The 12,905-nt window shown below is 37.1% G+C and overlaps 1 protein-coding gene across 1 annotated transcript; it reads left to right on the top strand.

Annotated features, from left to right (window-relative positions):
- The first annotated feature begins 4,328 nt into the window (after positions 1-4,328).
- Positions 4,329-11,961, top strand: LOC122093577 (ABC transporter B family member 9-like). The gene is made up of 11 exons (XM_042663931.1): positions 4,329-4,388; positions 4,488-4,800; positions 7,191-7,245; positions 7,585-7,760; positions 7,890-8,111; positions 8,206-8,444; positions 8,562-9,361; positions 9,474-10,146; positions 10,234-10,729; positions 10,806-11,069; positions 11,190-11,961. The coding sequence occupies exons 2-11, from the start codon at positions 4,522-4,524 to the stop codon at positions 11,832-11,834; spliced, it is 3,849 nt and encodes a 1,282-aa protein (XP_042519865.1). The 5' UTR covers positions 4,329-4,388; positions 4,488-4,521; the 3' UTR covers positions 11,835-11,961.
- Positions 11,962-12,905: the final 944 nt, after the last annotated feature.

The raw sequence follows: 12,905 nt of genomic DNA, 5'->3' as shown, positions 1-12,905 counted from the left end.
GACATCCATATTTATGTTTCAATCTCATTGACTCATCTAATGGTGGTGCATTTTTTGTGTCCAGACCAAGAAAAACTTCCCTTTAATTTAATTTAAATTGTTATATAACATTTGGAATGAATTGACTTTGAATTTTAAGAACGTATAGAACACGTTTGATAGTAGAGGATCATCCCATATGTATTCAATTACCTATCATAATAAACAAGAGAAAATACTCTTTGAACATGAGGCGTAGTTAACGACCTCTATATAAAAATATTTATTATTTATTTCTCTCCTCAAAAGAATGAATAAGTACCTAGCTATGTGAGGAGGCGTTGCCTTCTCCTCATGTTCAGAAAACCTTTACCCCCAGATAGAAACCCCCTGGGTGTTCAAAATGCATGAAATACACCATTTGCACTTAATGATTTGGATTTTGGATTATCTTATAGAAATACCAACTGAATACACTATTCTTTGAAATATTTCTTTACATTAGCGTATCTAATTTTGTTATCTTTCTATTTCTTTCATTTATTTTATTTTATTTATTTTTTGGTGAAGCTATTTCTGTCATGCTTATTATTGAGACAAACAGGAGTATAAAAAATTGGCTTCTTTTATTAGTTTAATCCTTTCATGTTTCTTTAAGCAAGGCACAAAGCAGCAGTCTAACTCAAAGCTTTGCGGCCTATTGATGGTATAATCCCCAGTGCAATTTTTGGTCACTTTTCCTACAACCTCTTTTTTATTTTTGGGTAAAAAAAAATGCCTTAGAAGCAAGGTTATATGCATTGATACCCGTATCTATATTGATCCCATACTTATCTCTAATGATATCGATATGTATTAGCCCATACGATATTGATATTTTGAACCGAAAGATCTCGCTTTCAATCTTATTAGCAAAATAGACATCTCTCCCTTTTGAATTATAGCTCCAGTATCAAGGCTCAGCGATAGTATTGCAGCCGTCATGGTGTAGGTGACGAGTTGTATTCATTACTAAACTATCGATTTGGACTTCTTAAGCCATTGTATGATAAAAATTGACTATCCAAACAGAGCTTTAATGTAGAAATGAGTGAACAAAATTTTCAAAAGAAAAACAGTGGTTGGTAAAATAAAGGATTGAGTTTTCATTCAGCCATAGTAAATGAAAATCTATTCACCGCGTCGGGTTCAAATGTCACGCGAGGTGTCTTTGAATGTTCCAGCCCAAAAAAAAAAAAAAAAAAAATCTCCAAAAACGAATATCTAGTAAGAACAAAAGGAAGGCAACAAATAGGTCAGGTCATGTTTATTTACTTTAATAAACTTGTCATCAAAAGCTATCATATCATCATTATAAGTTTCATAATAATCATCATGGTTTTCTTCATTGTCTTCTATATGTTTATGAAATCTTAGTAATAAAGGAAAATAAAAGTTTAACCATATCACAAAACTACCATACCACGAAAAAGTGGAGAGGAAGCAACCTTATAATGGAAAATTCAGGTCCTTATTAACGTAGAATGTGACCATGCCATGCATGCTGCCTTCAATTGGGAAGGACAAGGCACCAATTAGTGTTTTCATATATCTGGATATTTATATATATATATATATATATAAAGGAAAAAGGAAAAAAAGATATATCAGAACATTCACATTGAGATCTTAATTGTTTTCTTGACTAGATTTTCTTGGCAATGAAGAAAACATACTGAGGGGTTTTGAAAAACAAATGTTGATTTGATTTCTCATCCAAGAAAAGAATTTGATTGACTATATAATTACACATTCTCTCTTATTAATAAATAAATAAATAAAAATCCTACACATTTCTACCCATGTGGGGTGGGGTGGCACCTCACTCACCCCACATGGTGGGGAGCTAATCATGTGAAATCTCTTTCTTATGTGACACAGGGTCAACAAGATTCAGATGGGTACGTGGAGATTACATTTCTTTGGCCCTTTCCCATGTAAGTGACACCCAGCATCGATGGAGGATCCAGACTCCCTCTCCCCCTCCCTTAATTTCTAGCACAAAGTTGTTTCCCAGCTTTCTTTTCATGAATGAAACTTAGTATGTTACCATAAATAATTAATTAAATTGCTCCCACCACCTCAATTTAAGATTCTAAAACTCGAGAATAGTCATGAAACGATCAAGATCGATACCATTTCAATATCATTCTGAAATGGACTAAATCAAACCATATTGAACCGATCTATCATTATTTAAATAAAATTTATTTTTATTATGATTTTATCCTTTAATCATACATGTGGAATAGGGTTGGAAAAGTCAAAATTGGGATCGGTAAAATCGTTACCATTTCGATCCATTCCATACAGAGTTCCGTTTCAATTTTAGAGCCATGACCCTCTCTTACAAAAGTATTGAAGGTAAACGTGCAAAAATCAGCATGATTGACCTAATGTTCAATGCATAAGATATGTTTCCTTACATGATTGATTTTAAAATATAATCGTGAGTGGATCCCAAGGGTCAAAGGGGTGTGATGGATCGGCAAAAGGGGCACTTGATCTTGCCGTACTACATGTTACATGTCACTGCTGACGACACTACAGAGCTTCTTTTTTTTTTTTTTTTTTTATTTTTACTTTTTTGTTTTTGCGGAAAGTATATTTTTCAGCCACTATAGTAAGATTTGCAAACCGCTATAAGGTGTGGAATCAAATGTGGGCTCCACATCGGGCTCCACATACGATGTGAAACCCTTATTTTGTGGTAACTGATAAATAACATTTTATTAACGACTCTTTGTCGCAGAGTGTGGAGGTTGTACCCAGACGGTTGGCACTCCTTTGTCACGTTACAAGGCTTGTATTAGTGTACATTTAATGATTAAGAACGTTCTAATATGCAGTCGAAGGCGCTCAAGCACAACCTAAGGCATTCTTGATTGTTGGATGTACGCTACATGCCCTGTAACACTACAGACAATCTCAATCCGTATTCCAACACGAAGCGAGGCAAAAAGATTGCCCCCATGAAAGGAAAAATGCCTCCATGTAGCATTCCAATTGGCCCTTACGTGGATGCAGGGTTTTATACTCCCAGATTGACAACTCTTCCATTTTTATTTTCGCAAAAGAACGCTACTTCTTTGCATGGCCATTGTATCAGTGCGCAACCTCCCAACGGAGGCATCTTCAATGCATGGGGCAGCAGCATTGTTTTTTCGCTCCTGCCTATGTTTTGGCTTAGATACATGCAAGCAGGTGGTATTCATTTTCTTTTGATTACACAATATGCATAGAGTTCCTAAATTAGAGGAGGGAGGATCATTGTAGTACTTTTCTCTTTTATTTTTTCGAAACAATTGAAATAGATGAAGTTTAACGATTAAGGAATTATACGATTCAATGATCATAAATATCTTCAAAATCACCCTTCCCCCATTGTTACACCATAACCTATTAACACCAATTGAAGGCCCTTCTCCATTGATCGAGGCAGATAGAAAATTCAGATCCAATTGGCCTTTGCGTTGGTGCAAGGCTATGCTCTTTTTTTTAATTTGGCAAAAGAATACTACTTGTTTGCACGGCCACTGCATTAGTGTGCAACCTCCCAACGAAGACATCTTCAACGTATGGGGCAGCAGCATAGTATTTTCGTGCTTACCTTTTTTTTTTTTTTTTCAAAACAATTGAAATAAATGAAGTTTAACTTCACCATATGATTAAGGAATTGTACGATAATCAATGGTCATAAATATCTGACCCCCTATTTACAAATGATCGAAATCATCCCTCCCCATTGAAAGCCCCAGTGGCGGACAGAAAACTCAGGTCTTGTACCATCCTGTATCGGTGGATCGGTGACCACGGGCAAATACATATAATAACCAATCTTTAAGGTGAAAACACGGGCCAATACATTCCGATACCGTAGCTGATACGATTACCACATCCCTGTTTGGATGGTGTCCTAGGTCGGGGGAAAAAATTTTGCACGTGGAAACGATTTGACTGTTTTTTTGGAAAAGAACCAATTTCCTCACGGCTTTCCTCATTAATGGAAAGATTCGAATCAAACGTGGAGTGCCGAGTGGGAATGAAATGGCCACCTGTACAGTGTACCTAAAAATAGAAACAGAAATAACGCCTGGAATTTGAATTTAGACTTCCAGAAAGTATAGATAGGTCAGTATTGTAATCAAATTGGAAATCAACCCTTCGATTTTTTCTCTTTAAATTAAATTACAAAAATTTTGTGGAGATATCATGCACCAGATGGTATATATACTCCCCCCACAGTTGTGTGAGAGAGAATAACTCGGAGAGAGAGAGAAGAAAAAGGGAAGGAAATCAGAGTTGGAGAAGAAAAAGGAAAGGAAATCGGAAAGAGAAGAAAAAAAAGGAAAGAAAAAAAGAAGAAGAGGGTTAGTTCTTAGTTATATCTTTTTTACTTGCTTTCTTCATATCTCTTTCTTTTTCTTCTATTGAATTCAATCATTTATTTGTATAATATAATATTTCAGATTTCGAGAAAGGATCAGGTGAAGAAGAAAAAAAATGAAGGAAAAAGCAGAAAAAGGAGGAGGGGTGGCTCCGGTTGAAGGTGGTGGTGGTGATGGTGGTGAATCGAAAAAAGGAGAGGATGATCAGAGGGTGCCTTTCTATAAGCTCTTCTCTTTCGTGGACGGCGTCGACATCTTGTTGATGACTGTCGGCACAATTTCTGCCATCGGAAGTGGGCTGGCAATGCCATTCATGACTCTCATCTTTGGTCAGCTCATCAATGCCTTTGGTGCCACCTCCAACAATTCTCAAATCGTTCATACTGTTGCCAAGGTATATATCTACGCTTTATTATAATTTTCATTACAAAATCATTCATACTTGTTCTTTCAAACAATGCCAAATTTTATGATGTCAAGAAAACTCTTTCACTTTTCTCAACAACAAAACATAGTTTTTCAAGTTATGAGGAGCTAGGGTTGGTAGAGTGTGAACAGAAAACTAGATGGGTCCTCTTTATTTGGTTCACGACTCGAGAGTCGCATCAAATAAGTACTGCCAGAGAAAATAGGGTCCAGTGCAACCTAACGTGGACTTATTACAGGGTGTGACAAGTTAACCATAAGGAACTAATGACAAATTAACTATAAGGAGCTAGTTTAAGGGTTCAAAAGGGATTGAATTTTGTGGTCAGCTGTATAGCATAATTTATTGGTGCATGGTGCAGTAGAGCACTTGTGGTTATTAGGTTTAAGACTCCAGTTTCACATCTTGTCTCCGCCTCTTGTATCTTCTACTTTGAAGTTTAATAAATAAATAAAAGAGAAGTGAATTTGGGAAGGCATATTCAAATATTTGTACAAATGGGACAACTTGAAAGCCAAATGGTTTAAAGAACCCAGAATCGGGAAAGGGGCCAATTTCCATTTATTCTGATTGGTTAGATTGGGGTAGGTTGGAGTCAACTTGTAATCATTTCGAACCTTAGAAATTGAAATCAAGAATAAGAACCAAATTTTTTTTCTTTTTTTTGAGTTCTTTATTAAAAGACTTAGATTTTGCTATAAAAATAAAATTTTTTATTTTATTTATTTTATAGGTTAAAAGAATTAAAAAGAAAATGACTTAAAAGAAATCCAGATGATTTCATGCCGAGATTCAAAATAGGTTTAGAAATAAAGCATGATAGGAGTTGAGGTTGGCCAATCATAGGTTCCAACCGTTCTTTGAACCATGTTGATAGCACATTAACAACCAAGAGGTGGAGCAGTGTAACACCAGCTTGATAGCATTAGCAAGCCTTTGTTTCTTCTGTTTTCATCACAAGGAAGATAATGACCACCTGCTCACAGCATGCCCCTTCTCTTTCAGTATTTGGAGCTGTGTATCATGCAGTGTTTCAACATTGTTAGTGTTTTAAAAATTGAAATTAAGTCGGCATAAGTATTTAATAAAAGGGGAAATACTTTCTGTCCGGGAGTGTGGCTTTTGCATGGATGTAAGAGTCTATGGGAGCATAGGGAAAGCATCAATTTGGGGTAGGTTTTGCCTTTCATTGGGATTGAGGCAGTCCTTTTGCCCTCAACGAAAATAAATTTTAATCTTTTATTTTTTTTTTATTAATCTTTCTGAGGAAAAAAATGCCACTTCATGGTTCCATCAAGATAAGATTCCCTTGATGGTCTAGATATTCTATCACATAATAGAATCATGTAGCAATTTTAGCAGTTGAATAGAAAGGGAAACTCTTGGATTGCTTATTTTGTCAAATTTGAAATTCAAATTAAAAATATTATACCATGTATTTAAATGCACCTCTCTCTCTCTCTCTCTATATATATATATATTTTTTTTCAATGGTCCATATATTAGCGTGCATTCTCCCATGGTCCTCTTATTGACCTTAATTTTCAAAGCTTTATTTGACACTTGGCCAGTTCCAAATGTGCTAAAACTCAATAGGTAGACCTCGTGATCTACCTATGTCCAAAATTTATTGAACACATCTAACATGCCATATGGCAGAAATTTTTATCCTGCCCACCAATGTACTTTGCTCTTTACTTTATGCAAGTCTCTAAATAGTTTTATTCACTGTTATAAGGGAGAGGGGGTTCCCTCTGATGCAGGCGTTTGAGGGTTCCCCATTTTGATTCTTCAAAATTGAGGGAGGGGTATTTTAGACATTTTCGCTGTTGTGGATGAATAGTAAAATGTGAGAGAGTGTGCAAAAGTGATCAAATATTGCATTGCAGGAAACTTTTTCCCTTCTTATAAATACAACAATCTAGAAAAGATTTTTAACCTTATATAAACAAACATGCTTAATTAATTATCTTCCGACTTTGTGATTAAGCTATAAGAGGGCAAAACTTAGTGCAATGGTAAGGTTACTCGACTGTGACCTAGTGATAGTGGGTTTGAATCGGGAAACAACCTTTTTTTTGTTTTGGTGATTGAACTGTGATGCTCACCTGGCTCAAAGAATCTGTGAGGGTTAGCATTTTTTTATTTTTAGCTTTAACAGGTATAATGCTATATATAGTGTCTGTAATGGCATAACAATAGTACTCCAAACAATAGTGTGCTATAGTTGAATTTTAGAAAGGAATAATTAATCATGCTTGCCATTTTTTGTGTTAAATCATCTTTTTTTCTTCTTTTGAATGGAAGTGTTAATTGTATGTTGCTTCTACTTATTTGGGTTTATTTGTGATTTTCAGCCAGCTCTGAATTTCGTCTACTTAGCTGTTGGTACAGGTGTTGCTGCATTTTTCCGTAAGTGCAAAAACCCATTTCCTCCCAATTCATTATCAAATCAGTAGCACTTAATTTGTTCCGGCTAGTTTATACATAATCTCTGCACTGAACTTAATTTACAGAATTCACTGGATCCCTACTTTGAATAACAATCATATTGAACTCAAACTGGCTGGCCAAACTTCAAGCTATTTGATGTTGCTGCTGAAAGAGAGTTCTTTTCCTAGCTAGATGAGAATTTCTTAATTGAGAACTCATATATAATAATGTTTAATGCAACTTAGGATTAAATTGTGCTGCAACTACTTAAAAGTGATAAAATACTGAATCAATTTCCACTTGTTATTGTTCCTGCAGAGGTGTCCTGTTGGATGGTCACCGGGGAGAGACAAGCTGCCCGAATTCGAGCTCTTTACCTGAAAACCATTCTCAGACAAGACATTTCATTTTTCGACACAGAAACAACAACCGGAGAAGTTATTGGGAGAATGTCTGGGGATACCATTCTAATCCAAGATGCCATGGGTGAAAAGGTAGATAGATATGATCATATCTTAAAATTCTTCTATATAGCTCAGACCAGTGATCCAATCCTTCTCCTTTTGTAGAGAAAATTCAATTAACTCAAGAACACATAACATACAGTTGAAGTTTTTTCTCAGGTTGGGAAGTTCATACAACTCATGTCCACTTTTCTTGGTGGATTTGCAATGGCTTTCGCAAGAGGGTGGCGTCTTTCGTTAGTAATGCTTTCATGCATTCCTCCCCTTGTGGTTTCTGGTAGTATCATGGCAATATTCATATCAAAAATGGCAAGCCGTGGTCAAATTGCATATGTTGAGGCAGGAAATACTGTAGAGCAAACAGTTGGAGCTATTAGAACAGTAAGACATTAAGGAAAAATTAAGTGAAAGATTTATAATCTAGGACTTCATTACAGTATTTCTGATGTTATTTAACAGATTGTTAATTTTCCAGGTTGCATCCTTCACTGGGGAGAAGAAAGCCATAGACAAATATAATGTAGCACTACAACGTGCATACACTTCTGTTGTTCATCAGGGTCTGATCTCTGGCATGGGACTTGGCACTGTTCTAGTTATCATATTCAGCAGCTATGGTTTAGCCATATACTATGGTGCTACATTGATCGTTAACGATGGCTACAATGGTGGACAAATCATCAATGTCATCATGGCAATCATGACTGGAGGAATGTAAGTATCAGATTTGTTAGTAAGGAGATCTATCTAGCTAATGAATGGGCACATTAAGCTGTTACATTTCAGGGTATGTCTGTTTTCTTACCATTTCTTTGGTTTCTTGTGTGCAAGGTCTTTGGGACAGGCATCTCCATCCTTGGATGCCTTTGCAGCTGGGGGAGCTGCAGCATATAAGATGTTTGAGACAATCAAACGGAAGCCACTGATTGACATCGATGACACAAGTGGGCTAATACTGGAAGACATAAAGGGCGATGTGGAATTAAAAAATGTCTACTTCAGATACCCATCAAGGCCTGAGGTTCAAATATTCTCTGATTTCTCACTGCGTGTGGAGAGTGGATCCACTGCAGCTCTAGTTGGGCAAAGTGGAAGTGGGAAGTCGACGGTGATTAGCTTGGTGGAGAGATTCTATGATCCCGAAGCTGGTGAAGTTCTTATAGATGGTGTCAACTTGAAGAAACTGCAGCTCAAATGGATAAGGGAGAAGATCGGACTTGTTGGCCAGGAACCTGTATTGTTTACAACAACTATTAAAGGGAACATAGCATATGGAAAGGAAAATGCAACAGATGATGAAATCAGGACTGCAATTGAGCTTGCAAATGCCGCAAAATTCATTGACAAGCTGCCCATGGGGGTTGAAACCATGGTGGGTGAGCACGGAACACAACTCTCTGGTGGACAAAAACAGAGAATTGCAATTGCAAGGGCCATCTTGAAGAACCCTAAGATCCTACTTCTGGATGAAGCAACAAGTGCATTGGATGCTGAATCAGAACGTGTAGTTCAGGAGGCATTAACAAGAATCATGAAAAATCGAACAACTTTGGTTGTTGCACATCGTCTAACAACAATAAGGAATGCAGATCTCATTGCAGTGGTTTACCAGGGGAAAATTGTGGAGCAAGGTAACCAATCTCAACATTACCCTTCTTTTGAATCTTCATTAATCTCTTCTTCACCATCTCTTTCTTTTAAACTTTCAATTTGTTAATGAAGTAGAGATGCTGTGTTAATTAGGCACACATACCGAGTTGACCGAGGATCCTGAAGGAGCTTACTCTCAGCTCATTCGTTTGCAAGAAGGAGCCCATCAAGCTGATGAAGAGCCAATTGGGGACCCAGATACGGTAGAGATCACTGACAATGATTGGACGACAATAAACAAATCCAGTAGCCAGAGAATATCTGCAGGAAATAAGAGATCCTTCAGCAGAGGTTCTTCAAGCGGCAGGCGCTTCTCACATACATTTGGTATCTCTGGTGTTGCCATAGGCCCTATTGAAGTAGGAGGAGATGAGGAAGATAATAAAAAGAAAGATGATGAGGGAGAGATGAAACGTCGTAATGTCTCAATCAAACGGCTAGCTTACCTTAACAAGCCAGAGTTGCCAGTTATGCTTCTAGGAGCTATTGCAGCAGCTGTACATGGTGTGATCTTCCCTATCTTTGGGCTATTGCTATCAACTGCCATTAACACTCTCTATGAGCCAGTAAATCTAGTCCGAAAAGATGCCAGCTTTTGGGCCATCATGTTTGTGGTGTTGGGATGTGTTGCCTTTGTTGCTGTACCTGTGCAACAGTACTTATTTGGAGTTGCTGGTGGCAAACTCATACTACGAATTCGATCCATGTCTTTTGAGAAGGTGGTGCACCAAGAAATAGGTTGGTTTGATGAAACTTCACATTCAAGGTCAGTTATTTTAAACTTCCTCTTCTTCTTAATCCTGTACCATGATGGTGCTCTAACTTTTGGCATTCTCTGTTCCATAAATTTCAGTGGTTCTATTGGAGCAAGACTATCAGCAGATGCTGCAAATGTGCGTGGTCTTGTGGGTGATAGCTTGGCATTAATGGCTCAGAACATTGCAGCTATAGTAGCAGGACTTACAATAGCATTCTCAGCTAATTGGATATTGTCACTCATTGTTCTAGTCTTGTTACCTTTGGTAGGACTGCAAGGGTATGTTCAGATGAAGTTTCTGCAGGGGTTCAGTGCAGATGCCAAGGTCATGTACGAGAAAGCAAGCCAAGTTGCAAATGATGCCGTAGGTGGCATCCGTACTGTTGCATCCTTTTGTGCAGAAGAAAAGGTAATGGACCTTTACAAGCAGAAATGCGAGGCCCCAATGAAGCAAGGAGTTCGGTTAGGGGTCGTAAGTGGTACAGGCTTTGGTTTCTCCTTCTTTGCACTCTACTGTACCAATGCCCTCTGTTTCTATGTTGGAGCTATTCTAGTGCAAAATGGAAAAGCAACATTTGCAGAAGTTTTCAAGGTAAAATAGCAATCACATTCTTCTTCCAACCACCAATGCAATATTCTGTTCACTAATCATCTAAAGATTAATGCAGGTTTTCTTCGCTTTGACAATTACGGCAATGGGAATCTCACAAAGCAGTGCAATGGGTCCAGATACCACCAAAGCTAAGGATTCAGCTGCTTCAATTTTTGACTTACTTGATAGCAAACCTAAGATTGATTCAAGTAGTGATGAAGGTACCACCTTACCTAATGTCAAGGGAGACATTGAATTGAAACATGTTAGCTTCAAATATGCCTTGCGCCCCGAAGTGCAGATCTTCAGAGACTTGTGTTTGAGCATCCCCTCTGGAATGGTATCTATCTTAGCTAGCACCAACCTTTAACAGTCCTTCATATATGAGTCTTAACAGTCCTTTAACTTCTGTTCATTGTATTTTTTCTCGGCCAAAAACATTAATCTTTTATTGTCGCAGACTGTTGCTCTAGTTGGAGAAAGTGGTAGCGGAAAATCAACTGTAATAAGCCTACTAGAAAGATTTTATGATCCAAACTCCGGTCATATAACATTGGATGGGGTGGAAATTCAAAAGTTCAAGCTAAGTTGGTTAAGGCAACAGATGGGGTTGGTAAGCCAAGAGCCTATATTATTCAACGAAACAATCCGTAACAACATTGCTTATGGAAAAGAAGGAGGTGCATCTGAAGATGAGATTATTGAAGCTGCAAAAGCAGCCAATGCACACAACTTCATATCAGGACTACCACAGGGCTATGACACAGCTGTGGGAGAAAGGGGAGTGCAAATGTCAGGTGGGCAGAAGCAAAGGTTAGCCATTGCAAGAGCAATGCTCAAGGACCCAAAAATCCTTCTACTAGATGAGGCAACAAGTGCACTAGATGCAGAATCAGAGCGTATAGTTCAAGATGCACTGGACAAGGTTATGGTGAACAGGACAACTGTGGTAGTTGCTCATCGTCTCTCTACAATCAAAGGGGCTGATATCATTGCTGTGGTAAAGAATGGTGTCATTGCTGAGAGGGGACGCCATGAGGCACTAATGAAGATAAAAGAAGGAGCTTATGCTTCCTTAGTAGCACTGCACATGAGTGCTACATAAGGAAACCATATGTAGAGAAAAAGTCCAGCATATAGCTGTGGCTTTCTTTTGTATTCTTTCTATTTGAATTTGTGATATGTTTATGATAAATCATTTGTGAAAATAAGATATGTGTCATAAATAATAATCGATTGACTACTACTATATAGAATAGATAATAGAATGATAAATAGGTTTGGTAATACGTACGGGTAGGATGAATACTGTGACCTTATAACTTCTAAAATATCAAATTCCAATCTGATGGTTATGAGAGATCAGAGTAAGGGTGTGAACCGGTTCGGTTTCAGTTATTCGGTTTGATTTTGGTTCGATTTAAGATACAAAATGCATAAAAACCAAAACCAATTCGAGAATGGAACAATTTTTAGAAACCAAAACCAAAACCAAAACGATAGTTCGGTTTGGTTTTAGTTTTTATTTGGGTTTGTATTCTTTTCCCTGTTCAGTTTTAAATTAGTTTCATATTAAGTTTAGGTCATATTTTAGGTGTTTAGGTCATAATTCGGTTTCATATTAAGTTTAGGTCCTATTTTAGGTGTTTAGGTCAACTTTTTATGTCTTTTTCGTTGAAAAAAGAAAAAAAAAACTTGTTAGGGTCATAATCTACAAAAAAAATTTAAACATAAAAAAGGAATATAATTTATCATCCACATTGATCGGAATAGTATAAAATAATATAATTTTATTTTTTTATTTGGTTTGAAAATAGGTATTCGGTTTGGTTCAATGATTTTAATGATGAAACCAAAGCCGAACCATGAAAATATTCTACGTTTTGAAACCAAAACGAGCTAATTTACTTCAGTTCAGTTCGATTTGGTTTTAAACAGGCAGTTTTGATTTTCAGTTTCGGTTCTAAATTGACAACCTCAGATAAGAAGTACTTTTCTTAGTTCTCACATTGTTAGTAAAATGGACTTTCTGTTCCACTGGTCACTTCATCGAATTTAGAAACCTTCATGATATTGAAATTCCATTTAAGGTTAACCGGTGAAAGTGAACATATCTCTCTCTCTCTCTCTCTTTCTCACTCTCTCATTAAGTATGAAAGCTCCAAAGCGCATTAAC

The sequence above is a fragment of the Macadamia integrifolia genome, chromosome 11 (genome assembly GCF_013358625.1).
Source record: "Macadamia integrifolia cultivar HAES 741 chromosome 11, SCU_Mint_v3, whole genome shotgun sequence".
In the NCBI taxonomy this organism is placed as follows: Eukaryota; Viridiplantae; Streptophyta; class Magnoliopsida; order Proteales; family Proteaceae; genus Macadamia; species Macadamia integrifolia.
Note: the sequence above shows the minus strand (reverse complement) of the source record. Positions and strands in the feature narration are given on the sequence as shown.

What these genes read in the sequence shown, in the direction of transcription:
- LOC122093577 (XM_042663931.1), top strand. Translation starts at nt 4,522, where the DNA reads ATGAAGGAAAAAGCAGAAAAAGGAGGAGGGGTGGCTCCGGTTGAAGGT. An exon ending in TCGTTCATACTGTTGCCAAG is followed by an intron (nt 4,801 to 7,190) that starts GTATATATCTAC and finishes TGTGATTTTCAG; the next exon opens with CCAGCTCTGAATTTCGTCTA. An exon ending in AAGATGCCATGGGTGAAAAG is followed by an intron (nt 7,761 to 7,889) that starts GTAGATAGATAT and finishes GTTTTTTCTCAG; the next exon opens with GTTGGGAAGTTCATACAACT.